Source organism: Clavispora lusitaniae, assembly GCF_014636115.1.
Source record: "Clavispora lusitaniae strain FDAARGOS_655 chromosome Unknown tig00000078_pilon, whole genome shotgun sequence".
Taxonomy (NCBI): Eukaryota; Fungi; Ascomycota; class Pichiomycetes; order Serinales; family Metschnikowiaceae; genus Clavispora; species Clavispora lusitaniae.
In genome coordinates this window covers 1,391,439-1,417,462 of record NW_027093977.1, presented here as the reverse complement: position 1 = coordinate 1,417,462, position 26,024 = coordinate 1,391,439, and the positions used below count along the sequence as shown (strand labels likewise).

Below are 26,024 nucleotides of genomic sequence, written 5' to 3'. Positions count from 1 at the left end.
TCCAAGTTGAAAGGGAGTAATCTAAACATATGCGTCTTTTCAGTCTCGCTAATTTTTCTCCTTGATTTTTTCTGCTAGGGAAAAATTTTACTACATGAAAAAGTTGAATAATGTTCTATTATATATATCTCCATATGTCTATATATTAGTGCAAATTTGAGAGACTGATCTGTCTACGCTCCATATACAAAGTCCCATGAATTGATTAAATAGCGTCTCAAGGTTTTCGACTTCTTTTATGTTTCGATATGACTTCTGCCCTCAAAAAATCGCACATGGTGACCTCATGCAATGGTTCTTGTGGACGAAATAAATAGTTTTTGATAGCTCTTCGGCTAGCTTGTTGATCTCACTGTGCTGCAGCAGCAGTATGTTGTCATTAGTATGTACGTATCCTCGTTATGTTATTAGAGTCCGGCTGCCCTATTTCTTTTTCTCCACTTGTTTCGACAACTCGTCCATTTCGCGGAGTAAATCTCGAATGTAAACAGAAGCCAACTCTACTGTGGTTGCTTTTGACGGAATCAGCACCAGGCCGTGGTACGCGGGAGGGATTAACTTGGAGAGCTCGTGAACCGCCTGGTTCATCCGATTGCGCCGACCTTGCTCAGCCAATTTATGTGTAGCCTTCTTGGTTGCGGGCTTCTCGCGCCGCGTACCGTCCGCCATAAGCACCGGTGAAGTTTCTGCCAGCGAGGACTCGCCACGCGAACCGGCGTCCAGTTTCCGAGGCCCAAGCGCAGGCGAAGGGCTGGGTGATGAGGCACTCTGCAGTTCTGCCAATCTGTTCATAGTGAAACCCATGAGTGTAGGGGCGTCTTCACCAACCAGCTGCTGCCTTGGCACATTGCGTGGCGGCAACATTGAGTCGCCGTCGCCCTGTGCGGTTGAGCTGTCTGGCGCACTTCCGGGCGCACTCTGGCCTGGCTCAGGCAATTGTTCAAACTGCGGAACTTTGCGCAAGGACGGCGAGCGCCGTGGTTTGGGCGGGAGGATTGGTGTCAGGTGTGGAGTACGTCTCTTGGTGCCTGCCGGTTCGTCGTGGCCGAAGGTGGCCAGCAGCAGGCGCCGGCGGTCGGCAGCATCAAGCGCCGGCAGAGTCAAGGGCTCAAAGGCCGCAGGGGCAACAAATTGGGGCCGAGCAGCGCCCACCTGCAGATCGCCCGGCGTCATAGCTGGCAGCTGCAAAGGCGTATTTTGTGCGTGCTTGTCGCGGCGTCGCTGTGTGTGGTACAAGTGCTCCTTGTTGTACAGTTTCTCGTTTTGGCCCGGCAAAATGGGCGACTGGAAAGATGGCGCACGCGGTCCGAGCGCAGGGGTGTTTTGCGGGAAGTTCAGGGGCGGGAACGCCTTGGACGTCGGAGCCAAGTCGTCCACGACAAATTCCATGGCGTCCAAGTTGAAGTCGGCATCGAGCGTGCCAGTGCCGAGGGTCGAGATATGGCCGCCCAAATGCGTGCCGTTTCCCGAAATGTTCTCCTGGGAGACCAAGTTGTGGTCGAGCTGGTCGAGCAAAAACGGGTCGGCGAAAGCTGGGCTGGGCTTCGGGGGCAGCCGCACGCGAGGGGAGTATGATGACCAGTCGTCCATTGATGACATGGAGAAAGAGTTCAAATGGGCTTTGCTCGTGTTTCAGGCTTTGTTGGGAGCTTTTCTTTTTTTTTCCTTTATTCCAGACGTGTCTCTCGGCTATTAATGGGAACTTCTGGGGCTCTGGGGCTGTAGGAGACTCGTTGCGAGGGCAAGCGGGCGAATTAAATTGAACTGAATTGAATTGAATCTCAGGGCTGGCCGCCGGAAATGACGCGAAATAAATCAGGCGCCAACTAGCTGGAGGAAGAAGTGAAGGGGAAGCGGAAGTGAAAAGTTACCACAAGTGTAAGAAACCAATCGGGCGACTGATCTCACGATCGAAAGTGTTACCGATGCCCACGTGGGCAACAGACGCGCGTGCAGATAGTCTCAGGGCCCCAAGGCCAGGTGCAGGCTGCACGGATATGACTAGGGCCTATTTCCGGGCTCCAGCGTTGACGTGAAGAGAAGCAGGAGTCCATTTGTCATTCGGGAAAAGATTCGGGTGTCTGTGGCTTTTTCTTTTTTATTTTTTTGTGAGGGAATCTTGGCCCAGACCGCTGTTGTGGGCACTTTTCTTAGTGGCGCACATGCACCAGGAGCATAGCCGCACGTCAATTTCAGGCCCACGCAATTTGTTGTGCGGCTCACCAGTCGGCCGAAAATGAAAAGTGCCGTCAGGCCGGGCTGGCAGTGGGAAATCCGGGAGGCCAGAAGTGTTTCGGCTGCTGTTATGGGCCAGTAGTTGAGTTAGTAGGCGTGGGTAGGCACAGGTCGAGTGGATGCGGGATGGTCTGGTGGCCAGGGTAGCAGTAGAGACTTCGATGGAAATTCGATGTGGTGCGGTCGCGGTCGGCCCACGGCGATTTGACGTTTGACTCGGTTGCCTTGTCCGCGCTATACAGTAGAGTTTCAGTCGGTCAGAGTTTCAGTCGGTCAGAATAGATGTCAGAATAGTTGTCAGAATAGTTTTCAGAATAGTCAGTCAGAATCTCAACGTCGTTACTCGTTTATCTGCTGGTGCTTGGAGTCTCTGAGGTAGATTGTCAGTCTCAGCGGCCCGAAGGCGCCACGGTTCGCAGGATCCAGGATTCGGCGGTCCGCAGCACTCAACGGTTATAAGCCCAACGGTTATAAGCCCAACGGTTATAAGCCAACGGTTATAAGCCCAACGGTTGTCGTAAATCAACGTTATCGGTAAACTTCAACGTTCGCCGAAACGTTAAATTGCTGACCCGTTCATCGTCCAAACTTCAACACTGGTACGCCGAACGGTTCTATTATGCATCTACCAGCGAGTTGCGCCCGGTGTGACGCTAATATTAAATGTCATCTCTTGAATGCATTCAACTCTTGTATTCAATGACCTCTTGCATCCACGTCTGAATCGCTCATTAGCGTGGCTGCTCCTTAAAAAATTGTACGGTACGTAAATACAACTTCAGTTCCGGCCACAAATGTATGAGGGTCTGCCTCTAGGCAACAAATTGTCGCATGCCAATGGTCACTTTCATCAATTCGCCATGCATGAAACAGAATATCATGTACTGTTTTCTTCGCCATGGACTATAGCATGCAACAGATTGTCATTTACTCTTTTCTTTTCCTGTTTACAATGTTTTGGTTCTTATCGGCTTCCTCTCGTCGCATCAACAAGTGCCGCGTCTTCTGGCGATGCGCACAACTAACCATCTGCACACTCAAACACTATCATCATGGAAAAGAAGGCCCAATCCAAGCTGGCAGCAGCGGTTCTAGCGGCCGCGAGCCGACCCCGCAAAAAGAAGCCATATATCTACAAGAAGGAAAAAAGCGAGTCGCTCATCACGGTGTCGCTTGCAAAAGGTGCCCGAAGCAAGAATGTGCCTGATTTCGATCGGTTGGACCGCTTGCTAGGGCTGACTGCTTCCGAGTCAGACAAAAGGGATGAGTCCTCTGAGAGCCAGACAGAAGCGCACGACGGTCGAGCCACGTTGTCGTCCACTATAGAAAAAGGCGTATCGGAAGCGGATGGTGCCCAAAACAGTGGAAACACCCGAAACAGTGGAAACACCCGAAACGGTGGAAACAGTGCCCGAAACGGTGGAAACAGCACCCAAAACAGTGGTGTCATTGAAAAAGGTCAAGCCAATGGCGCCGCAGCTGTGTCCCCAAAGCCCACTGAACCGCCGCAACCGGGCACATCGCTCGCCCAACTTTTATCGGGCGACTTCGCGCTGCGACCTTCGCCTGCTGTGCAAGAAAAGTACCGTGGCGCGCACTTCCCGCTACCCCGCAGTAAAAAGACCCTCAAGGCGCGCGTCGAACACCACCTCGACCTAGTGCCTCGCATTCTCGCGGGCGATGAAGAGCTCTCATTTTATTACACACTTGCCCTTGACCAGCGGCGCCGACTGCGACACGCCCAAATGACGCTGGCCGAGCGGTGGGATATAGGCTGGGACAAGTTTGTAGGCGGTTTTTATGGGTTGAAGCGCCAGCTGTTTATCGCTACGCTCGTGCATTCGCGCTTCGCTGCAGATTTGGCCCGCTCCACTAACAAAACCATCTTGTACTGGTCGCCCGACATGTTCTGCACCTATGTCTTGGCCAACGAGATCATCTTACGCCTCGTGATGGAAGACATGGCACTACTGAAGGAAGATGCAGAGGCATTGATGCGGCGCACCGGCGATTACGGTTGCCATGTTGCGGATCACGAAGACCTAGTGGACGACTTGGATTTTGGCGAGATGGCTTTTATGCCAGAGCAAGAAGAAAGCCCGCAGACGAATTCTTAGATGGGGCGCGAATGCAGTGACGGCGACTTCAGATGTATATGCGCGCCTTAACGCACTTCTCCCAAAGCGAGCAAGAGTCATAAGTTATTCAGAGGTCTGTCCAAGGGCCACACTAGCTTTCACAAATAGAAGAAGGAATAGGAAAAATTAGGAAAGCAGATATTTCTCCCCGTATATGCGACCGTTTGTTGTCTCTGTGACTTATTGACCCAACTCAATCTCCATCTTCTTCTGTTTCTTATCTTTCTACCAATTTGCACCGCGCCGCACCACTCTTTGATTCGCGACAAATTTTTCGCTCCACCGCCCTCGTCCAGTCAAACCCCGCATCCATCACGTTGCGTTCGTTTCTCCGCTCACAGGCGTATTCGCCGGCTCTTACTCAATCCATACGCCCTTCTGTCAGACCTTCCTTTCCCCTTGCTCAATTCAACTGTACCCGCAACAGTGGTCTCTTTCATCCCAGATCCTTTTCCGCACAACTCCGTCGAATGTCTGATAAGGTGCACATCTCTGGCCTTCAAGGTACAGCCATCGTTGGCCATGACCACTGGCAGAAGCCTGTTCCGCAACCCATAGTTATCGATGTGACGTTTAGTACTGACTTTGCCCAGGCTCTGGACGCAGATGATCTTCACTTTTCGTTGAACTACGCAGTCATCTCAAACAAGATAGCACGCTATCTCACCAGCACACATCAGCGTAATTTCCACTCGCTCGGCGGCCTTGGACAGGCTCTTATGAGCGAACTAGCAGATGAGCGTGCCGCGTGCTCAGCCGTGAATCTTAAGGTTGCCGCTCCAAAGTTGGACATACGTTCTGTTGTAAGCTACTCCTCAAGCATAATAGAGTCAGAGGCCAACACAGATGCTAAAGAAAACTCGAGCAGCTTCCCTGTTGAGGGGGTTTATCGTATTGAAGGCTTGCGTGCATTGGCATTGATCGGTGTCTTTACTTTCGAACGCGAGGCCAAACAGTACGTCGTTGTGGATGTGGACATGGGTGTCAAAGGGCACTTGGATGTATCTCGCATTTCGGAAGGATTGCATCTGTTCCTCGAGAGAACCAATTTCAAGACTGTCGAAGCGCTTATCAAGGCATGTGCGCAGTGGGTTCTACTGTTTGCTCCAGAAACCAACTGGGCTGCAGTCCGTGTGGCCAAACCCAATGCCATCGTATACACCGACAGCGTTGGCGTCTCTGGAAAATACACGCGGGCGGACTTTGCGGACATGCTGAAGACTGGCCTTGAATCACCCGAGTCTCCGTATGGAGCAAAATCTGCCGCGGATGCGATTAGCACCACGCCGTTCGATCTTCCGGTAACTTCTCCCACATCGTTTTCGGGACAGCATACGGTGTATGTTGCCTTTGGTTCCAACGAGGGCAGTCCTACTGCCAACATCGCACGTGCGTTGCAACTTATTAATGATCATCCCCAGATGCATGTGGACGCTGTGCTGGCGCTATATGTCTCCAAGCCCATGTACGTCACGGCCCAGTCAGATTTCTATAACGGCGTTGCCAGAGTGGTGGTTCGCGACATGGCACCGCACGATGTGCTCTCAGCGCTCAAGCATATCGAGTACAACGAGCTTTCTCGGGTCAAGGTTGTTGACAACGGTCCACGCACCATCGACTTGGACATTGTGCTCTACGGCAAGGCGTGTGTCAACACACAAGACTTGATTGTGCCGCACCGTGCCATGCTCCTGCGCACGTTTGTGCTTGCGCCGCTCTGCGAGCTTCTCCCGCCCGATTTTGTGCATCCTGTCACTGCGGAGCCGGTGCATGATCACTGGGCCAAGTTGCGTGCCACGCCTGCTGATTCGGCCTTACAAGAATCGCCGGTGCTCGAGCAAGTAGTGCCGGGATCTGGAGAGCGCAGTCTCCGCCTTGGGCCGCAACGGGCAACGCACATCATGGCCATTTTCAACGCCACGCCGGACTCGTTCAGCGACGGCGGCATGCACTGCGACTTGACGGAAGCCGAGATCCAGGCGGTGGCACGTGGAATGGTGGAACAAGGCGCCACGATCATCGATGTGGGCGGGTGCTCCACGCGGCCCGGCAGCACGCAGCCTTCAGCCGACGAAGAAACACGCCGTGTGGTTCGTGTGGTGCGGTCGATTCGCGCCGCGCGCGACTTGGACTCGGTCCTTTTGTCCATTGACACATACCGTGCCGGTGTGGCACAGGCTGCGCTTGCGGAAGGTGCCGATATCATCAACGATGTTCTGATGGGCACACACGACGCGGCCATTTTCGACGTGGTGGCGCTGTCAGGCTGCGGCTACGTTCTCTCGCACTCTCGTGGAACGCCCGCCACCATGGCGAAGCTCACAGACTATTCATATTCGGGGGACGACAATTTGGTCGAGTACTGGATCGGCGCGCAAGAGGCATTGCCCGAGACAGACCGCGCGGTGGTGCAAGGTGTGTGCCGCGAACTAGCGCGGCAGGTTTGTGCGGCCGAAGCGCGGGGCGTGCGCAAATGGCAGATGATTCTTGACCCGGGCGTGGGCTTTGCCAAAAACACCCAACAGAACCTTTCGCTTTTGCGCCACGCGCTGCGTCTCAAGCAGTACGCCCAGCTCGATACCAATGCAAACCGGTACACGTCTTTCCAAGGCATGCCTGTTCTTTTGGGCACAAGCCGCAAGAAGTTCTTGGGCGAGATCACGGGCACTTCGCGCGCCGACGAACGTGTCGTGGCCTCGGCCGCTGCTGTCGTGGCCAGCGTGCAACAGGGCGCAGACGTTGTTCGCGTGCACGACGTGCGGGCGGCGCGCGAGGCAGCGCAGACGGCGGACGCCATTTTCCGCGGCGTGCACTAGGGCGCCTTGCCCAGTGGCGCCATGGCCTTGTTTTTGCAGCCTGTCCGCCCTTTTGCAGGTTATCCTGGCGTCTAATCTAAGTTCTAGTGTCATCTGGGTTTAATCTGGAACTAATCTGCGTTTATCTGGAACTTAAGCTGCGTTTAATCTGGAACTTAGTCTGTGTTTAATCTGCGTTTATCTGGAACTTCTGGTTTATTCTATCCTCCTAAATTTAATTCATGTGGACTAGTAGTCTCATCAGTACTGTAGAAGTGACGGGCCGAAAACTTATAAGCCAGCAAGCAGAAATCTGCAAGCACAGAAGAATGAGGTAGATAAGTGTCAATAATGCGAGAGTAGCGGTTTGGCCCTTTATGTCGCGAAGTAAACCAGACAGAATCAAGAAATAGACCACATGAGACAGAAATGTGGCATTTAACGAATCCCGCCATAATCGAATGGTCTGCTGTTGATAATGAATAACCTCGATAAGAGTTCCAAGGTTTATTCTATCTGATGAATGGACGTCGAAGTGACCTCTTTACTCGTGTGGAAGGTAGCTCTCTATTTTAATTAGCATGGGTGTGAAAAGAGCCATCGGAACATATTCATCAGAGGAAAAGTACATACAGATGCATTTGTCTGGTAATTTGTTGGGACAGCTTCTGGCTGATTCTAGGGCTCACGTCTTTTCAATGTGTCGATTGGAATATTGAACAAAAAGCTACTTACTACTTTCCTGAGTCAGCATATTCACATATCTAGACACGAAAACACGTTCTTCAACAGAGAATATGTGCTTGCATTTATCTGTATGTGCTTAAGTTCTTCTAAATACGTAACCGTGATCTTTGACTTGTATGTACTTAGTTTCGATGCATAATTCTTACTTCTTGATACAATGAGTTTTAATTCTTTCAATACGGTAATTCTTATTTTTCGATATATTAATTCTTGATGCTTTCGAAACATAATTTTTAGTCTTTTCGATACTTAATTCTATTTGCTTTCAATTCATAATTGTTACTTCTGATGCAATGATTCTTAAGTCTTTCGAAAGGTAATTTATTCAATACCATAATCTATTCTTTTGATGCAACATTCTCAATTCTTCGATACATAATTCCTACTTCTTGATACAATGATTCTTACGTCTTTCGATACAGTAATTTATTCTTTCGATACAATAATTTATTCTCCAGATGCAACAATTCTTAAATCTTCGATACATAACTCTTACTTCTACAAAGATTCTTACTTCTACAACTATTCTAATCCTTAAAGAATTCTCCCGTTATTGAACATTTGGCTCGCAGCCAGCCCATGGACTTCCTCATTCTCGCAGGCTTCTCATTTTCCAGCCAAAGATTTAGCCTTGTTCCATCTGAGACAAAAAAAGAAACTATATACTTTGACGTAACTTTTACATCAACATCTTGACTTCTAGGCCGTAGCGTTTCGAAGCTTCAAGATTTATAAGCTGACCGCCAGAACGAGAAAAATCATTCGGAATTCTGACATTCGCCTGGTCTATCTCTACAGCCCGATCCATTAAGGACTCGATGGCTTCATGTACATGTTCTATTTTTGATTCGCGTCCTTCGCATTTCGCTCAAATCGTCGGTAAAACAGGCAAACAAAGATGAAAAACGAATAACGCTTGTCTCTCTCCCAACTGCAACCAAACCGTTCCTTATCACGACCCACCGCCTCACAAATTACGTAACATTAAGCCCCCAGACCCGACATGGCACATTTTTCGGTGCGCGCACGCCGCGCCCGGTGCCCGATGCTCATAAACGCCACGCAAAAAATTTTTCTCAACCACTACTAAAATGTTCCCAAGATCGTGTTACAAATGTGGTGAGTCCGGCCACATCGCCGACAACTGCCAGCAGCAAGAGAGATTGTGCTACAACTGTCGCCAGGCCGGCCACGAGTCTTCTGCGTGCCCTGAGCCAAAGACCGCCGAGTCCAAGCAATGCTACTTGTGCGGAGACATTGGCCACATCAGAGGCGACTGCCCAAACAGCGCCCAAGGCTCCAAGTGCTACAACTGCTCTGAGTTCGGCCACATCTCGAGAGAGTGCCCTAAGAACGAGGGTGCTGCTCCAGCTGCGCCTGCTCACAAGAAGCTGGGCAAGTTCACCAAGAGCCCCACCTGTTACAAGTGCGGCGGTCCTAACCACTTTGCCAAGGACTGCCAAGCGGGTTCTGTCAAGTGCTACTCTTGCGGCAAGAGCGGCCACATCTCCAAGGAGTGCACGCTTGCTTCCGACAAGGTGACCAAGTCCTGTTACAACTGCGGCCAGACCGGCCACATTGCCAAGGACTGTGTGCCTGTTGCGTGATTTCGTGTTGTTTGTTTTCGTTGAGGAGGATGGGAGTATGGGCTCCGCCAAAATGTGTACGTAACGCTAGTAATGACCACGACTCTTCAGTACCATAGTAGAGTAGAGAATCCTTGCTGATGGAAGAGAATCTTTGCTGATCGGCCTGACTGATGCCCATCGGTGGCTTTAGTATTAATATTCATTTGGAGTCTTTATTCTAGATCGTGTCTCGCTTATTGTTCCTCTATTCTGTATGTGCATGGATTTTGAAGTAAACCTTTCTTTATGATAAATATGGAACACAGGTGTCTTCACTTTTGTCGCTGAAAACCTTGGTCTGTTGCATTATTAGTGAAGAAAAGCACATTTGCATCTTGGTAAAATCATTTCCTCATCCACATCGTCGAGGCCGGCTTTAATAAGCAGCTCAAGTAGAAACAACTAGCAACACTTCAGCCGGCCCAGATGCATTAGTATCTCTTTCCACTCATAGCCAGCACTTTTCTCAACTGTTTAGCAAAACTGCTAATTTGTGAACGGCTTCTCTAAAAGTCGTCCATGCAACTTTACATGTCAAACAGGGTCTTGCTTTTTCGTACAGATTGGGAAAAGTCCACCACGACTCGATTTCCATCTATGATACACCCAGCGCTGGTCCCAAGATACGCTTTTTCTGCCATTTGTTTTTCAGCAAACTCAACAAATGCATAAAGGGTCTTTTTCCCCTGGAAAATGCTCACTTTGCACAGGCCAAACCGACCAAAAAAGGTTTCCAAAGCTCCTTCGCTGGTTACCGGGTTTAGCCTGGCCACAAAGAGTGTTGAAGGCGAAGGTTGCGCCTTATAATCCGAAAGTCCACCCACTAACTCCAATGCCATAGACTCAAACGTAGTTTGGCCCCCCTCACGCGAGTTGAAGTACTCTAACTGTGCCTTTGTGGGCCGAAGCTCTTTTTTCGCCTCTTCTATCTTATTAGGATCATCAAATGGATCATGGAGAATATGTGTATGGAGAAGCTGGACATGTTCCCCATTGTTAAGAGTTTCCAAGACAGAGAAGCCTTCAGCCACTGTGGCAAATGCGTCCTTTTTGGTGGCTGACCCTAGCGAAATGCTGAAAACGGAACCAACCTTATCGTCTTCGCTCACAAACTTGACGGTCCCAATCGCCTCTGTTTCAGGTCCAGCGTTTTTTTCCGTTTCTATGCTCACAACATCGCCTGTAAAGCTTTTGGAGAAAGATGTTGTGTCCACAAAGGCACCAATGGCTTGACCTTTGCTCGAGTCCTGAGGAAAATGTGGGTTACCGCATTTAACACTCTTATCTGGCGCTAGATCGAAAAATGGGGAGAAAAAGTAGTAGTTGATCTTGCAGAGCTTTAGGAAGTTATACGACTGGAGAGGAAATTTGTCATACTCAAGGTCAAAGACGATATTCCCTTTCGTCGTTTCGAGAAGAACACTCATATATGTATTCTTGGCTTCAGTACCCTATTAGTTATGGTAACTACTCCAGTGTATTGGGGTAGGTACAGGATTGCACAAACCAGTAGCGAAAAAAAGAAATGCGATTTCTGTGGATCGAACACAGGACCTTCAGATCTTCAGTCTGACGCTCTCCCAACTGAGCTAAAACCGCCTTTTGTGAAGGAATGGTTTTCCCTCTCTCGACACTCTGCATTTTCCGAGAAGCTGGGGTAAGAAAAATAATGACTCCGGCGTGATTCGAACACGCGCATCTTACGATAACAGAACTTGAGTCTGCCGCCTTAGACCGCTCGGCCACAGAGCCACTTTATATGTGTTTGTTTTGCTGGTGTTTTAGTAGAGTTTAAATAATGTAAACTATTATCTCAAGATTTATCTTACTGTATTTATTGTCTGTTTGGGGTATTTTCGTGTACCTAGCGCCTTGTTATATAGGTGGATGTCCTTTGTTACTTTCAAATTCGTTTGACAAGTAGGGCACTGTTTTATCTAAATTAGCATGCTTTCGAGCTGGAATGATATGGTGCTCTTATAGATTCGTGTATCCAGCAGGCGGAAAGCCTTCCTTTCTTGGAATGACATAGACTATGTTTGAAAGTTTCATGCCCCGCCTTTCAGTCGTGGTGAGGCATAAGCATCAAATCATTACTCGAGAATGGATTTAACAGATACACAAGAAAGCTAGAACAGTTGAAATGCAACGGCTAATTTCAGGACATGTGATATCAATCAATTAGAGTGACGATCTACTTTGAATGGATTGCTAAGAAAGAATGTAAGTAGCTTTTGTTCTGTATGATTAGTATGAAATTCATACAAGACTAGAATTCAGAATTATGACCGTACTGGTAAATCGAAACAATGTATTTTGATGGAAAACAGAGTGACAGAAAATCACCCGTAATACTTTCCAATTCGGCAATTGTGCCGAAAAGAATTTGTGCCCTAATGACTCTTTCAATAATCTCCGTATAAATGCGCACTGATACCATTACATATATCTCAATTGGAATTCACTTTTTTCCTGGACATGTTTGGCCACCGATTCAAAGAAAAACACTTTACTCATTTCGACCCAAAGCTCGTCCCGGTTAACCATGGTGCTTACGGTGCTGCACCGACATGTGTTGTCGACAAGTATTTTTCGGAGTTGCGTCGTGATTTTTCAAACACCGATAGATACTTGAACAAGGAACAGAGACAGGTATACGAGCATTCACGAGATGAAATGGCGAAAGTGCTAAAGTGTGATCCAAAGAACTTGGCGCTTATTGCCAATGCTACCACTGGTGTGAACATAGTCTTGAGATCGTTCCCATTCTCCAAAGGAGATAAGATCGCCATGCCGTCGACAACATTCTCTTCGTGTGCGTCTACAGTGAAGTTCTTGAAGGAATACCAGGGCGTTGAATTTGTCATTGTAGACTTGGAGTTGCCAATGGCAGATGTCGATGTTTTATCTGCATTTCGGCATGTTTTTGAAACCCACGAAATAAGGCTAGCCCTTTTCGATGCTGTGGTGTCTTTTCCGGCCGCAAAGATGCCCTATGTGGAATTGGCTCAGTTGTGTAGGGATTTTGATGTTGTATCTGTCGTCGATGGCGCACATTCGGCTGGGCTAGTACCGGTGGATTTCTCTGTTTTCAAACCGGACTTCTACACCTCCAATCTCCACAAGTGGTTCTATGTACCGCGGCCTTCTGGAGTGTTGTATGTTGATCCAAAGTATCACAACACGGTCCAGCCTATGCCCATTGGCCATACGTATTACCTGCCCAAAGAACAACCTGGCGAAGATTTGCTACTAGAGAAATTTTCGTACGTCTCTTCCAGCGTTTTTGGTGGAGTGGCCAGTGTTCCTGCAGCAATAGAGTTCAGAAAGAACGTCTGTGGTGGAGAAGCAGCTATTTCTGAATACTGCTTCACCTTGGCCAGAAAAGTTGGAGATCTCGTGGTGAAAAAATGGCCTGGTTCGTATGTGATGGAAAACAAAGACAGCACGCAATCAACTGCAATGATTAACATTGTATTCCCGATCCACAACTACGTTTCCAACTTCGATTTCTCTCTGGGGCCGGCCTTTTCGGATTACCTCAAAATTGCGCTTCTTGATCAATACAACACTTTGGCTCCAATTCAAGTCTACAAGAACAAAGTGATTGTACGGTTTTCGTGTCAGGTGTACAATGAGCTTTCGGACTACGAATATGCATGTGAAGCTATTCATAAAACAGTGCAGTCTTTCTTTGAGAAGCACTAAATGACAATTATTCTTCAACTAACAACCCCCAAGAAGTATTCGTTGTTTTTTTATCCTATTTCAACAAAAGCGAATAACTTTTACTCATATTCTACGGCAAATAGTCTATGAACAATCAATTCGACCTAAGTCCACCATCTGTCCACCGACCCAAGCTTGAAACTTTGCATCATGGAATCTTCACACAAAGCCCACAGATTTTATTCACAAGGTAACAAGTAAATGTGGCCTGCAAGCTCAAACTTGACATTGCTTTAGTGGCCTGTTTCCAGCCACATAACTTGTTTCCATGCAGAAACTAATATGCCTAAACTTTCAGCACTCGAGATCACCTGGCCTAACAGAAACCTTCCAGTTTTGTCCAGAATGTTGTACTCACCCTCAACTTCAAAGATAATCTTCATTCTTCCAATGACCCACCCTTTCGCTGTCTGTAGAAGGACAAGAAATCCTTTGGCGTGTTTAAGGTAAGAATGCCATCCAACAAAGAATAACCTGCCAATACTCAAAAGTTTATTGATGTAAAACAGTAGTCCCTCTGCTCATATATATACCAGCATTTCAACGAGTATAAAATGGCTCTGTGGCCGAGCGGTCTAAGGCGGCAGACTCAAGTTCTGTTATCGTAAGATGCGCGTGTTCGAATCACGCCGGAGTCATTATTTTTTGTTTATACTTCATTTTTTTACGAGAATTGAAGTAACCATTAATTCTATATTGCATTTCTAAAATATTTAAACTGAGCAGTAGCCACCATCAACTCTGATGTCGGTTCCTGTGGTGAAAGTGGACAAGTCACTGGCCAAATATAAATAAGCACCAGCCAATTCTGTTGGCAACGCTTCTCTACCCATTGGAGTCAAGCCCCACCATTTTGCTCTTTGACTGGTTGGCACAAAGTCCGACAATGGTGTGTCTGTGTAACCTGGCGAAACGGTATTAACACGAGCAAAGCCAGCAAATTCGACAGCCAAAGATTTGGACATGTGCAACACGGCAGCCTTGGATGCGTTGTAACACGTTTGATAGTTTGGGACGTTAACAATGTGACCACTCATGGAGGCAGTCATGATGAGAGAGCCATGGCCGTTTTTCTTGAAAATCTGGCCCACCACTTTGGCACAGTTGAAGACACCATGGACATTGACGTCAAAGACACGTTTCCACAGGTCGACTGTACTTTCCTCGTTCAAGATCGACCCGGTGGTCCAGGCAATACCGGCATTGGCAATGAAGGTGTCGATCGTTCCAAAGTCCTCTTCGATTTCCTTGATGACGTGCTCGACCTGTTCGTAATCGGTCACATCGACAGGATACGACTTCACCTTAACGCCGTAGGTTTCGGACAAGCTCTTGTCGAGATCTGGGCTGTACTTGAAGTCCATGATGGCCACGTTGCTTCCAGCTTGAGCAAAAGCCTCAGCGATAGCACCTCCGATGGCGCCTGCTGCACCTGTAATTACAGCCACTTTCCCCTTCATGAGAAATCTTTCGACGACAGAAGAGTCCAACTTGGGAGCAGCGGTTGGCACCAGCACCTCATCCTTGTCAGGTCTGATGATGGAGTTGTAAACGCGGTCTGGGAGAGTCATGAGAAAGAATGAGAAGAAAAGATGTGTTGAAGAGAAATGTGAGAGGGAAAAAAGAAGAGGAAAAGAGCGGCGAACCAAGGCATATTTATATGTTCCAATGAACGTTTGCACCCACAGATCTGGGGTATGCGAAGCCCCGAAAATAGTTCCGATGAGGATGGTTGTGAGCGCGCGGGGAATTATCCGGCCGGACAGAAAAAGAAAAGAGACACTGAATATACCGTCCTAGTGCAAAATGACATAAAGGCATGCGCCAAATGACATAGCAAAGAAACGCGAGAATGTTCACGAAGTCAGAAAATGAAAACTTGATGAGATTGATGGGTCATTATTTCATTGACGATTGATCATTATTGATCATGGATTATTGATCATGATGATTGATGATTGAAGATGAGATTGAGGAATTACAATTGCAGAAGTCAAGACAGCATCAGTATCAGCAATGTTTGTAGTATTGGCAAGAGACGTCTTTCTGTAGTCTGAATACTCATCTGACCATTTCTTATCGAGCCTTCTCTAATGTTCGACAAGGCACAGCTGCATCGATATGTTCTGGTATGCCGCGGCTAGCTGAATTATTGTCAATGCATTGTAACTAACCTGCACTTTGTTGGCCATCGGAGCAGATTGGTCATCTTTGGCTTCGGAGTTACAGAAGGCTTTGGTCCAAGATGAGCCATGCTAAGTTATTGCTCAGTCTGTTCTGGAAATGAAAGTGCGACTGCGCAATCCAGCAAATGTACCTATCACTTGCGAAATTGATGGACTTTACATCATTCGAAGCAGGTGGGAATCATACTTGGAAGACATGAGTGGAAAATTGCTCCACCTGGCGCAAAAGAACAAGTAACGTCAAGACATAAAATAACGATGGGAATATGGAAATGTCGAGGTGAAAGATACGACATGAAAAGTAATTGAATCAGATAAGACCTGGCCTGTTCAGATAAAAGAACGTGGAATTTTCTAATTGGAGAGCACACTCTAGTCCAGTACGGTTTCAAAAGGTATCCACTATAGTCATTAGAACTGCGTTCACTGTTTCAGTCTCGTGGAATCAAAAGTATTAACCAAATATTGAAGCCAAAGAGATTTGAAAGTCGTATCGAACGTTGAGAACGCTAACCGATTCACAATCACAATAACGTTTTCGCATCAACGTGCTTTCTCTGTTAAAAGATGCCCTTCCGGCGTCGATGACAGAATATTATTCAGCCAAGGACTTATATCCCAATAAGATGGTTCATGCTGCTGTGGACCACGTACTGGACCGCAACTTGGTGAACTAAACGAATGTGTAGCACTGTTTCGTTCCCATGACAGAACCATGTCGAGTGCCGTATTAACCATCTGTTAGTCCTAATACCCTGTTGAGGGAAAGAGTATGGGCGCTGTATCGGTGGGTTTTGCACCAGTGGGATCGTAAACGTAACACCTATGTTGTATTGAAAATCGCTTTTCAGTGGAGCTTACGTTACTACTGTCCGTACCTGTCGGAACACAAGAAGCTTCGAAGATCACCCAATTTTGGACACAAGGATGCAACAAGCATACAATATTTAAGCACGGCAGAATGAAGATACAAGGGAAAACGACCATATTACTGGCCCAGCGAATAGGTTCTGTGACCTTTCTCACTCCACTCCATTGCCACTACTTTACTGCTACTATTGCATTACTACTTCACTGCCATTACCTCACTGCCACGATCTGCTGCAATATGTATCAACCCGATCACATGCCCTCTTCCAAATTCATTCTCTTTTTTTTTCTTTCTGCCTAGCTTTGCTTTTCCCACCCTGAAATCTTGCTTCGTAAATTGTGCGTATGCGCACAGATATATGTAAGAGCCCCGCTGCTACCCGGAAATCCCATTGGACTCCCATTGGTTCCATTGAGCCTGTGATTTGTCTTCCATTGACTTTGTTCTTTCTTTTTTCCATCTGTCCCTTGCTTTGCCCCTACTTTTTGGTTTGTTCCGATCTTTGTTTCACTGTCTTTCTTCTTTGCCCCGGATTCCACATTGGCTCCTGTATATAGAGTGGGGTAGAGCTTCTTCCACTTCTAGACACTTGCGCCACAACACAGAAAACCTCAGGCTAAAAGTTCTTGATAACATTTCCGAACGGCACCATATGGTCTGCGCTTATTGAAAAAGTCTGGTTTTGCCGTTTTCCCCGAAAAGAACACTACTGGGCGCCGGGTAAAACGTGTTCCATGCAGCAAACCTGGGTGTATGCAGTGCTATCAGAAGGCCCGGCGCCCCATATATAAAGACACAATAGGGGCGGCCTTCATTCTCAGAAAGCTTTTTTTCAAACTTTTTTTTCAGCCTCGACACCATGGCAGACCTTTTGGACTCGCTTACCGCAGAGGAAAAGCGATTGTATGAAAACAAGCAGAGAACAAAGTACCACAAGCGGTGGGGGTCGTACTTGAGCGAAAGACAATGGGCCACCGTCAGAGAAGACTACTCGGCTTCAGGCTCGGCCTGGGACGATTTTTCGTTTGACCACTCGAGATCGCGTACCTACAGATGGGGTGAAGACGGATTGGCCGGCTGCTGTGACACCCACCAGCTCGTGTGTATGTCAATGGCGCTTTGGAACGAGAAGGACGAGATTTTGAAGGAGAAATTGTTTGGCGTCACCAACTCCCAGGGCAACCACGGCGAGGACGTCAAGGAGCTCTACTACTATCTAGATAACACCCCGACGCACTCGTACATGAAGTACTTGTACAAGTACCCACACGCCCGTTTCCCATACGAGAAGTTGGTGGAGGAGAATGGGAAAAGATCAAGAGAAGAGCCTGAGTACGAAATCACCGACACGGGCATTTTCGAGGACGGCCGCTACTTCGATGTGGTGCACGAGGTTGCCAAACTGGACGACGACCCGGAAGAGTTGTTGTTCCGTATCACTGCCTACAACAGAGGCCCCGAGCCAGCGTCTTTGCACATTTTGCCCCACATTGTCTTCAGAAACACCTGGGCCTGGGGAACCGAAGAGGCTGCAAAAGGGAAACCGCACATGCGGGCGCTTGACGACTACACGGTGGAGGTGGACCACCCCAAATTTGGCAAGCGCCATTTGGTGTACGCTCCAGCTCCTGGTGTCGCAGACAACGCGCCCGATGTGGAGCCCCGCTTGATTTTCACCGACAACGAGACAAACGCCGAGCGTTTGTACGGGCAAAAGAATTCCACGCCGTATGTGAAGGATGCATTCCACGACTATGTGGTGGACGGGAAACAGGACGCTGTCAACCCGAAGAGAGAAGGCACGAAAGCTGCTGCACAATTCATCTTTGAGGATGTTCCGCCAGGCGACTACGTCACGATCCGGTGCAAGTTCTCTCGCTCAGGTGGCGAGATTGACGAGTTCCGCTTTGACGAAGTGATTGGAAGACGCCAGGACGAAGCAGATGCCTTTTACTGGAAGGTCACACCGTTACCACTCACGGACGAGTTGCGCCAGGTGCAGCGCCAGGCCTTCTCCGGTTTGCTTTGGACAAAACAGTTTTACCACTTTGTGCATAACTACTGGCTGAGCGGCGATCCCAACACTCCACCTCCGCCCGAGAACAGAGCCAACGGCCGTAACAAGGACTGGAAACACTTGTACATTGATGACGTTTTGTCCCTCCCCGACAAGTGGGAGTATCCATTTTTTGCGGCTTGGGACACGGCGTTCCACTGTATTCCTTTGGCGATGATTGACCCGGAGTTTGCAAAGAACCAGTTGGTGCTTTTGACACGTGAATGGTACATGCACCCGAATGGGCAGCTTCCAGCGTACGAGTGGAACTTTAGTGATGTCAATCCGCCAGTCCATGCGTGGTCGTGCTACCGTGTGTTCAAGATTGAACGGAAAATGTACGGAACAGAAGACTTGGATTTTTTGGAGGGCTGTTTCCAGAAGTTGTTGCTCAACTTCACGTGGTGGGTCAACCGGAAGGATTCTGAGGGCAACAACTTGTTTGAAGGAGGCTTTTTGGGTCTAGACAACATTGGTGTGTTCAACCGTTCGGAACCTTTACCTACAGGTGGAACATTGCAGCAGTCGGACTCCACAGGCTGGATGGCCTTTTACTGTTTGCAAATGTTGAACATAGCTTTGGAGTTGGCGAAAACCCGCCCTGTTTACGAGAACATTGCGTCGAAATTCTTTGAGCACTTTATTCTTATTGCTGATGCCATGTCGTACCGTGGTGCCAAGAAAGGAGAGTTGCAGCCCACAGAACAATCTTTGTGGAATGACGAGGACAAGTTCTACTATGACGCTATCCACTTTGGCGATCATACTCAATCGCTTCCTGTTCGGTCCTTGGTCGGTTTGATTCCTTTGTATGCTTCGTTAACATTGGAACCTGAATTATTAAACAAGTTCCCATCTTTCAAGAAACGTTTGGACTGGTTTATAGAAAACCGCCGGTCTATTGCAGAGCGGAACATTGCGTCCATGTCCCATAGAGGTGTGGGCGAACGTTTATTGTTGTCGTTGGTCAATAAGGACCGGCTTGTGAGCATCTTGGAGCGCATGTTAGATGAAGATGAGTTTTTGTCAGACTACGGAATTCGCTCTTTGTCCAAATACCATGAAAAGCATCCGTTTGAGTTGGATGTGGCGGGCCAGAAGTACGAGGTTAAGTACTTACCGGGAGAATCTGATCTGGGAATGTTTGGAGGCAATTCCAACTGGAGAGGCCCTATTTGGTTCCCCGTCAACTTTCTCTTGGTTGAATCCTTGCAGCGGTTCTATTTGTACTATGGACCTGAGTTGAAAGTGGAATGTCCCAAGGGCTCAGGTGAGTACATGAACTTGGCGCAAGTAGCGCAAGAGATTCAACATCGCTTGATCCACTTGTTTATACCAGATCCTGAGGGAAACAGAGCGTGCAATGGTGGAGTCGAATTAGTAGACAAAGACCCCTACTTCAAGGATTACGTGCCGTTCTACGAGTACTTTGACGGCGACACCGGTCGCGGTTTGGGCGCCTCCCACCAGTGCGGGTGGACTGCCGTTGTGGCCAAATGGATCCACGATAATGGTGTGACTTGCAGAGTTCCGAAAACACCAGGAACCCCTGGAAGAACTCCTGAACCACCTAGCACCTCAGAGGAGGAGAAGCCTCCATTGCAGCGCAGAAGCTCGCTTCACCTGTTCGACCGGGCAACTCCAACGGCAGATGAAGATGAAGAAGATCTTGTTATGAAGTACGCTCCAAAGTCTGGGCCTTTCCCCGGCCGTTTGATGCGTAGACGGAGTGGTAAGTCTTTGTTAAATTTGACCATCAACTCTTTGGACTTGGGCGAAGACTTGCAGGATGAACAGAGTGTTCCATCGCTCAGTGAGGGCATGAAGAATGTCACTGACAAGTTTGGGGACGAGTTGTCGCCATCGCTTTCGCGCAGCTCTGCCGAATCCAGACCGTACGACGACAATCTTGTGGGACAGATCAGAGCAGCGTTCCACAAGTACAAGTCACGCACAGACGAAGAAGAAGGCGAAGAGTTTGAAACGAGACACTAGTGGTGTTGATAGATTGGCTTTAATGGTTTACTAAGTAAATCGGAATAAGTAAATTTGGTCGTTTGTGGGTTATACTGCCATGGCTTGGCGAGAACCATCTGGTAATTCCGGTAACGTAAATTGTCAGGTAAATATACCCAAGCTTCTGGTAAACTTCCAGTGTGTGTTTCAGATGCTACCAAATCCCAACATAATGAAAATTAGGCTTACGGAATTTCGGCCAGGTCGCAGTATCTAGAGTAGTCGCATATCAGTGGATCCGGGACATTGATTGTGCATTCTCTGCCTAAAAGCGCTCTAATTGAAGATAATCCAGTCATTTTTCAAAAGTGCTACATGTACGAGCCGAAGAAGAAAATAATAAAAAAAAGTCGATTCGAGAAGGAAAAGTGTAGATAAACTCATTTTCCACCTCAACACTGCTCTTAGAGATGTCAAGTGCGACGACTTTCAATAATTTCCCACCAATTCACTCATTTTCGTAATAAACTACCACACAAACCACCACAAGTCCTAATGTAATTTTTATCCTTGCCCAGAGTATACAGACCGTAAATTGAAAAAAATCCTTGCCGTCAACCATATTCCCCAGCAACCTGCACATGTCTTGTCACACATTCTCAGCACCATATCCCTTATCTACAACTTAACATGTCTGAGCTTTTCGCCGTCTACGAGTCTGATTTCCAATTGGCGATCCAAGAGGCTCGGTCCAACATCTCGGCTGCATCTGCTGCCCCAGCAGACCAGCGTCAGGCCGCCTTACAGAACATTGAGCGCTCTACAGACGAAGCGCTCGAGATTCTTGAACAAATGAACATTGAAGTGCAAAGTTTGCCTTCCAATCAGAGATCCTCGCACAACGCCAAGTTGCGCCAGTACCGGAGCGAGGTTGACCAGAGCAAGCGCCAGTTGCGCGAGTTGCTTGATGCGGAAGACAGGAATCAGCTTTTTGGCCAGAGATACACCGACGAAGACGATGGTGCACACGACTCGCAGAGGAAACAGTTGTTGAGCAATGCTGCATCTTTGGACAGAACGTCGGAGCGTCTTCGCGACAGCCAGAGAGTGGCGCTTGAAACAGAGAACATCGGAGGCAACATCTTGAATGACTTGCGGGCACAACGAGAACAGATTGTCAATTCGAGGAACACCTTGCTGAACGCAGACACGTATGTGGACAAGTCGATCCAGACGCTCAAGTCGATGTCAAGACGTATCACGGCCAACAAGTTTATCAGCTACGCCATCATCGCCGTGTTGATTCTTCTAATATTGTTGGTTCTCGCAAGCAAGTTCTGGTGAGGTGGAGGGAAAATTGGAAGCTTAGCGCTTGCGCAAAGCAAGCTTTATGTTTTGTCGTGGAAAACGAAAAGAAGTCTTGCTAAGCAGTTTCTTTTCTTGTCGGATATATTGTTGTAGTAGATTTGGAGAGGTGTTTGAATAAAGAGAATATTGTTTGTTAGTGACATTGTACCAATTTATTTGTTAAGCCTGGTAACACGTTGTGCAGTTTATAATCAATATTAGAGCGAGTTCAAGTAGCGACGATTTGCATTATCCGACCTCAATTGTTAGACAGAAATTTAAAGGCCCGTAGATACAACTTTTGCAAAAGGGTTTAGCTCTTTCATGGCTGCGGTAACTGGCCTCGAAAGTTGCTCTGATGTTGGCTCCAATTGATCTGGAGCGGAGAATTAAATCAGTAGGAACTTTTACATTGAAGAGGCAATCTGGTAGTGCCAAAACAAGCATCACCTAATATAGTGAAGTATGGCAGGATAGCACTAAGAACTATTAATATCCTACTGGAGTCTTTTCAAATCAGACTTTACGCCCTTCTTGTATCTTTCTGGTATAGTGAGAATGCGTTAAAGCCGTACATGGCAGCGCGATCGGAGTCAAATCGGATAGCATCCGAGTACATACAAAATAGACCGTAGATTCTGGACTCTAGCAATATCGAGAGCAAAGGATCTTCGGATAGTTTTCGGTCCATACGATATTTTGTGTGTTCAATAATTGTTATCTTCATCTCTTTTCTTTGCATCGAGTGGCGATTTGACAGAGAAACTGCGAAATGTCTCACCTTCGGTTTAAAGAAAAGAAACCGGACACCAATAAAATACAAAACAAGATCCCACCACTAAAAAAGTACATTAAATATTCTTTCCCAAGATTTGGCTCCATAAATCCATGAATTTCGGGTTATCCAGGCCCGAGCCCGCCGAAAACTCCGAAAACGCCGATTACCGTTTCTACATCTAGATCCTGCTTACTATTCGGTGCGATGTGAGCCTTTCAAAAAAAAGTGCCCCGCAAGAACTCCGAAGTAGGCCCCAATGTTCAGAAACATTTTGCCCCGGACCGTGAATGTCGCCCGCATCACAGCGGCTAGACAGACGCCACGTTTTTTTTCTGTTTCGTTGGCCCGCAGCCATGGCCATGTTCACACGCCGAAACCGGGCGAAGAATTGAAAATTACCTTCATCACCAAAGACGGTGCACAAAAAACATTCGACGTTTGTGAGGGCGACAACATCTTGGACATTGCCCAGGCACATAATATGGACATGGAAGGCGCCTGTGGCGGGTCCTGTGCTTGTTCCACATGCCATATCATTGTGGACCCAGAGTACTACGACTCCATTCCAGAACCGGACGACGACGAGAACGACATGTTGGACTTGGCCTTTGGCTTGACAGAGACGTCGCGCTTGGGCTGCCAGGTGAAAATGACAAAGGAACTAGATGGCATTCGTGTCGCTTTGCCTGCAATGACCAGAAACTTGCAATCGCGAGACTTCAGCTAGCATCTTGTACATACACAGACTATGAGAAGATTGGACTTCGGCACCGTCCTCAATACAGATAGGCAGGAAGTTACAGGCTGCTATCTGGTCGAGAGCTGCGAGCATCCGATATCTAACCTTCACAATAGTTGGAACACAGCTAGTATTTGAAAATTGTAGTCCAAAGGAGCGCAAAAGAAATAGTACACTTGAATTTACCACTTTGCAGCAACCCTAGTGGTTGGGAGGATTATAATATGGATAAGAAACAATCTTGTCGTCTTTACTTATGCGTTTGAAGTGATGCACCTATGGGTCTGAGACCAATGTCATAAGTACTAAATAATTCATATTAAGAACATATAAGTGAGTATCAAGCGATTGTAAAAAGCACGTATCCTTGGTCTCGTTGAACGAACTTTTAGCTTAAATAACTGGCTCCGTAAATGGTCGCGTACGTCGACTAGGCTCCATTAGTCAAAAATTTCAGTAAGCATTAACTTCTATTTTATTTTTGGTGGTGGTACTAGTTTCTTCAAGATAAGAGGATTCATTCTAGTCCAGGATGTATGAGAGCCTATCATTAGTCAAGTCAGAAAGAGAATATCAGAGTACATTGAAATTGGCTCATGGGAATATGCGAATCGCGTTCGAAAACCTCACAGAAGAGACTTGCACTAAGATACATTTACTCTTATTCACAAAGTTCTTCCGCATCCATAGTTTTTTTTTTTTTCTTTTTTTTTTTTCACTTTGAATAGAAATATTTCTGCTGAAGCAGCTCTTTTTTTCTCCTTCGGTTTTTTCCATATTACCGTTTTCTTGTCTTGTCTTCATCTAATCTGTCGCACATATTCTAATCTGTGCACTCTGTTTACCAAACATCGTTCCATCGCCGTTTCAAATGTCGTTTCTGCCCAATGCATCCAAGCGAAGGCGAGTTCTCAGCGATATAGTCAACTCAACATTGCCTATGGTGGATTCCAGTCGCCGAAAATCTCTTGGATTCGACTTGGCCCGCATCGAACATAATATTCCTCCCTCAAGCATCCCAGAACCGCCATCCGACAGCACAAAAGTTATTAAAGAGAAGGCCATACAAAATAGAGCGGGCTCTGCGATTCCAACAATGTCAAGGGCTCACTCCTACAGCAAGTATCTCCAAGTAAGCAAGAGTCTAAGCGAGAAATGCAAAGTCAATTCTGCTGGCTTTGAAGCGCCATTCGACGACAAACCAGATAGCGAATCTTTTGAGAAACTAGAGGAGCTCACTTCGTTGCACAAGAAACTATCTCGTGAAGTAGCTGAGGCCAATAGGACGCTAGAAACATTAAAGAAGGAGAGTAAAGAATTGGAGCGCACTCATAAGCGCTTGAGGCGCCAGACACTGGAGAAAGAAACACAAATCAGGCTCTTAGCAGCTCAGTTTGAAGCCAAGGAGCAAAAGGTCCAGGAAAATGTGGCACACGAGGCGCAAATGACAGACCTCAGGCTCAGGGAACATGAGAACAAGCTTCTTAACGACTACAACGAGGCCAAATTCAAGCTCGAGACTGAAATCGCAGAAAACACAGAGTACAATGATCCAGAGACTACTAAGGCTATTGAGGAGCTAGAGGCACAAAAATCACAACTCGAGAAAGAACTTGAAGAAGCTATCTCGCGAAAGGAAGAAGCTATCAACCTGGAAATGGCTCTGATGGAAGCGGAAGTCGGTGAAACGTTGAAACAGAAAACTATCGAAGTGGATAAAGCTTCTGCCCAGTTTCAGGAGAAACAAAGTGCATTGGAGCAACTTTTGAATCAATGTGACGCGTTATCTAAGGATGTTCAACAAAAGCAAGACGAAAAAACAGAGCTCGAAAACCAGGTGGAGGAAATGGAACAACAAATAAACGGTTTTGATGTGCTCAAACTGCTGTTGAAGCAGGAGTTGGCCTTGCTAAATGATGATATGCTTGCTGTCCAGGGCGAGGATCTGGATTGGCATAAAAAGGTTGAGGAGGAGCAACAAAAATTCCTCGAAGTTAAAAGAAAACACGATATGTACTCCAACACAAGGCGATATCTCGAGCACACCATCATGAACCATGAATCAACTCTACGCCGCTTTGTGAGGATCGAAAATAGCATCGCTCTGGTGAGAGGAAGCGAGGTACACTTGGGAAATGACGGTTATAGATTTGAAAAAGCAGGTTTTTTGCAAATCGACCCCGATTATCCCTTGGAGTGGAAGCTTCTTGTTGAGGAGGCATTGTTACATTCCAACGTGTCCTTGTTGTTCTGTGGATCAGATAAAAAACCAAGCATGCACAATGTCCAAACTGTATTCAGATTTCTTAAGCAGGCGGAGCAGGCGCAAAACGACTGGTCCTTCAAGATTTCTCTCCAGAGTATCGGATTCAGCAAAAATGAAATCTTTGACATGCTCAATTCGTCTACTGATACGTCGATTGAGTACGCCAAAGGCACCCTTTCTGTTATCAGTCAACGAATGCTAGTACAGAATATGAAGGATATAAGTTTGGCAGCGAAAAACATCGACAGCTACGAAACGGCTATTTACCATCTCTTCACCGTCGATGGCGAAAACATTCACACACATTCCAAGAGTGTAAAGTATCTAAGCATCATGAATCTCACCCAGCTTCCGACAAGCGATCAGATTCAGGTTTTGCTGGAGACAACCTCTGAACCGGGCCAGTTGGCGCGTCATTTGATGACAGAAACTAAGTGTCTTTGCGCTTGTGACATTTCACACGGTGATGCCAACGAGGTAAAACCGTTTTTGCAGACTATCGAGGCACTAAAGTGAAAGAATAATTCTAATGTACATTATTAATAGTTGCTAG

At 47.2% G+C, this 26,024-nt stretch overlaps 11 protein-coding genes and 3 non-coding genes across 14 annotated transcripts; 9 read left to right on the top strand and 5 right to left on the bottom strand. All coding sequences in view use genetic code 12, as the record gives it.

The window, feature by feature from the left end:
- Positions 1-423: 423 nt before the first annotated feature.
- On the bottom strand, positions 424-1,599 carry PHO4 (phosphate-sensing transcription factor; the record flags this gene model as incomplete). The annotated part of the gene is made up of 1 exon (XM_002616097.2): positions 424-1,599. One exon carries the CDS (start codon positions 1,597-1,599, stop codon positions 424-426), a length of 1,176 nt encoding a protein of 391 aa, XP_002616143.2.
- Positions 1,600-3,287: 1,688 nt separating this feature from the next.
- FOB63_002844 (uncharacterized protein) lies at positions 3,288-4,352 on the top strand (the record flags this gene model as incomplete). The annotated part of the gene is made up of 1 exon (XM_002616098.1): positions 3,288-4,352. One exon carries the CDS (start codon positions 3,288-3,290, stop codon positions 4,350-4,352), a length of 1,065 nt encoding a protein of 354 aa, XP_002616144.1.
- Positions 4,353-4,843: 491 nt separating this feature from the next.
- On the top strand, positions 4,844-7,189 carry FOL1 (trifunctional dihydropteroate synthetase/dihydrohydroxymethylpterin pyrophosphokinase/dihydroneopterin aldolase; the record flags this gene model as incomplete). The annotated part of the gene is made up of 1 exon (XM_002616099.1): positions 4,844-7,189. One exon carries the CDS (start codon positions 4,844-4,846, stop codon positions 7,187-7,189), a length of 2,346 nt encoding a protein of 781 aa, XP_002616145.1.
- A 1,817-nt stretch (positions 7,190-9,006) lies between these two features.
- Positions 9,007-9,522, top strand: GIS2 (mRNA-binding translational activator; the record flags this gene model as incomplete). The annotated part of the gene is made up of 1 exon (XM_002616100.1): positions 9,007-9,522. One exon carries the CDS (start codon positions 9,007-9,009, stop codon positions 9,520-9,522), a length of 516 nt encoding a protein of 171 aa, XP_002616146.1.
- Positions 9,523-10,070: 548 nt separating this feature from the next.
- Positions 10,071-10,970, bottom strand: FOB63_002841 (Cyclophilin type peptidyl-prolyl cis-trans isomerase/CLD family protein; the record flags this gene model as incomplete). The annotated part of the gene is made up of 1 exon (XM_002616101.1): positions 10,071-10,970. The coding sequence occupies one exon, from the start codon at positions 10,968-10,970 to the stop codon at positions 10,071-10,073; it is 900 nt and encodes a 299-aa protein (XP_002616147.1).
- A 99-nt stretch (positions 10,971-11,069) lies between these two features.
- FOB63_005569 lies at positions 11,070-11,142 on the bottom strand. The gene has a single exon. It is a non-coding gene; the product is annotated as a tRNA-Phe (tRNA).
- A 71-nt stretch (positions 11,143-11,213) lies between these two features.
- On the bottom strand, positions 11,214-11,295 carry FOB63_005568. Its single transcript has one exon. It is a non-coding gene; the product is annotated as a tRNA-Leu (tRNA).
- Positions 11,296-12,021: 726 nt separating this feature from the next.
- Positions 12,022-13,251, top strand: FOB63_002840 (Aminotransferase class-V family protein; the record flags this gene model as incomplete). The annotated part of the gene is made up of 1 exon (XM_002616102.1): positions 12,022-13,251. The coding sequence occupies one exon, from the start codon at positions 12,022-12,024 to the stop codon at positions 13,249-13,251; it is 1,230 nt and encodes a 409-aa protein (XP_002616148.1).
- A 577-nt stretch (positions 13,252-13,828) lies between these two features.
- On the top strand, positions 13,829-13,910 carry FOB63_005577. The gene has a single exon. It is a non-coding gene; the product is annotated as a tRNA-Leu (tRNA).
- Positions 13,911-13,985: 75 nt separating this feature from the next.
- On the bottom strand, positions 13,986-14,843 carry FOB63_002839 (uncharacterized protein; the record flags this gene model as incomplete). Its single annotated transcript, XM_002616103.1, has 1 exon — positions 13,986-14,843. One exon carries the CDS (start codon positions 14,841-14,843, stop codon positions 13,986-13,988), a length of 858 nt encoding a protein of 285 aa, XP_002616149.1.
- Positions 14,844-17,188: 2,345 nt separating this feature from the next.
- Positions 17,189-20,380, top strand: FOB63_002838 (uncharacterized protein; the record flags this gene model as incomplete). Its single annotated transcript, XM_002616104.1, has 1 exon — positions 17,189-20,380. The coding sequence occupies one exon, from the start codon at positions 17,189-17,191 to the stop codon at positions 20,378-20,380; it is 3,192 nt and encodes a 1,063-aa protein (XP_002616150.1).
- A 651-nt stretch (positions 20,381-21,031) lies between these two features.
- On the top strand, positions 21,032-21,685 carry VTI1 (v-SNARE protein; the record flags this gene model as incomplete). Its single annotated transcript, XM_002616105.1, has 1 exon — positions 21,032-21,685. The coding sequence occupies one exon, from the start codon at positions 21,032-21,034 to the stop codon at positions 21,683-21,685; it is 654 nt and encodes a 217-aa protein (XP_002616151.1).
- Positions 21,686-22,722: 1,037 nt separating this feature from the next.
- On the top strand, positions 22,723-23,193 carry YAH1 (adrenodoxin; the record flags this gene model as incomplete). The annotated part of the gene is made up of 1 exon (XM_002616106.1): positions 22,723-23,193. The coding sequence occupies one exon, from the start codon at positions 22,723-22,725 to the stop codon at positions 23,191-23,193; it is 471 nt and encodes a 156-aa protein (XP_002616152.1).
- An 883-nt stretch (positions 23,194-24,076) lies between these two features.
- USO5 (Uso5p) lies at positions 24,077-25,987 on the top strand (the record flags this gene model as incomplete). The annotated part of the gene is made up of 1 exon (XM_002616107.1): positions 24,077-25,987. The coding sequence occupies one exon, from the start codon at positions 24,077-24,079 to the stop codon at positions 25,985-25,987; it is 1,911 nt and encodes a 636-aa protein (XP_002616153.1).
- Positions 25,988-26,024: the final 37 nt, after the last annotated feature.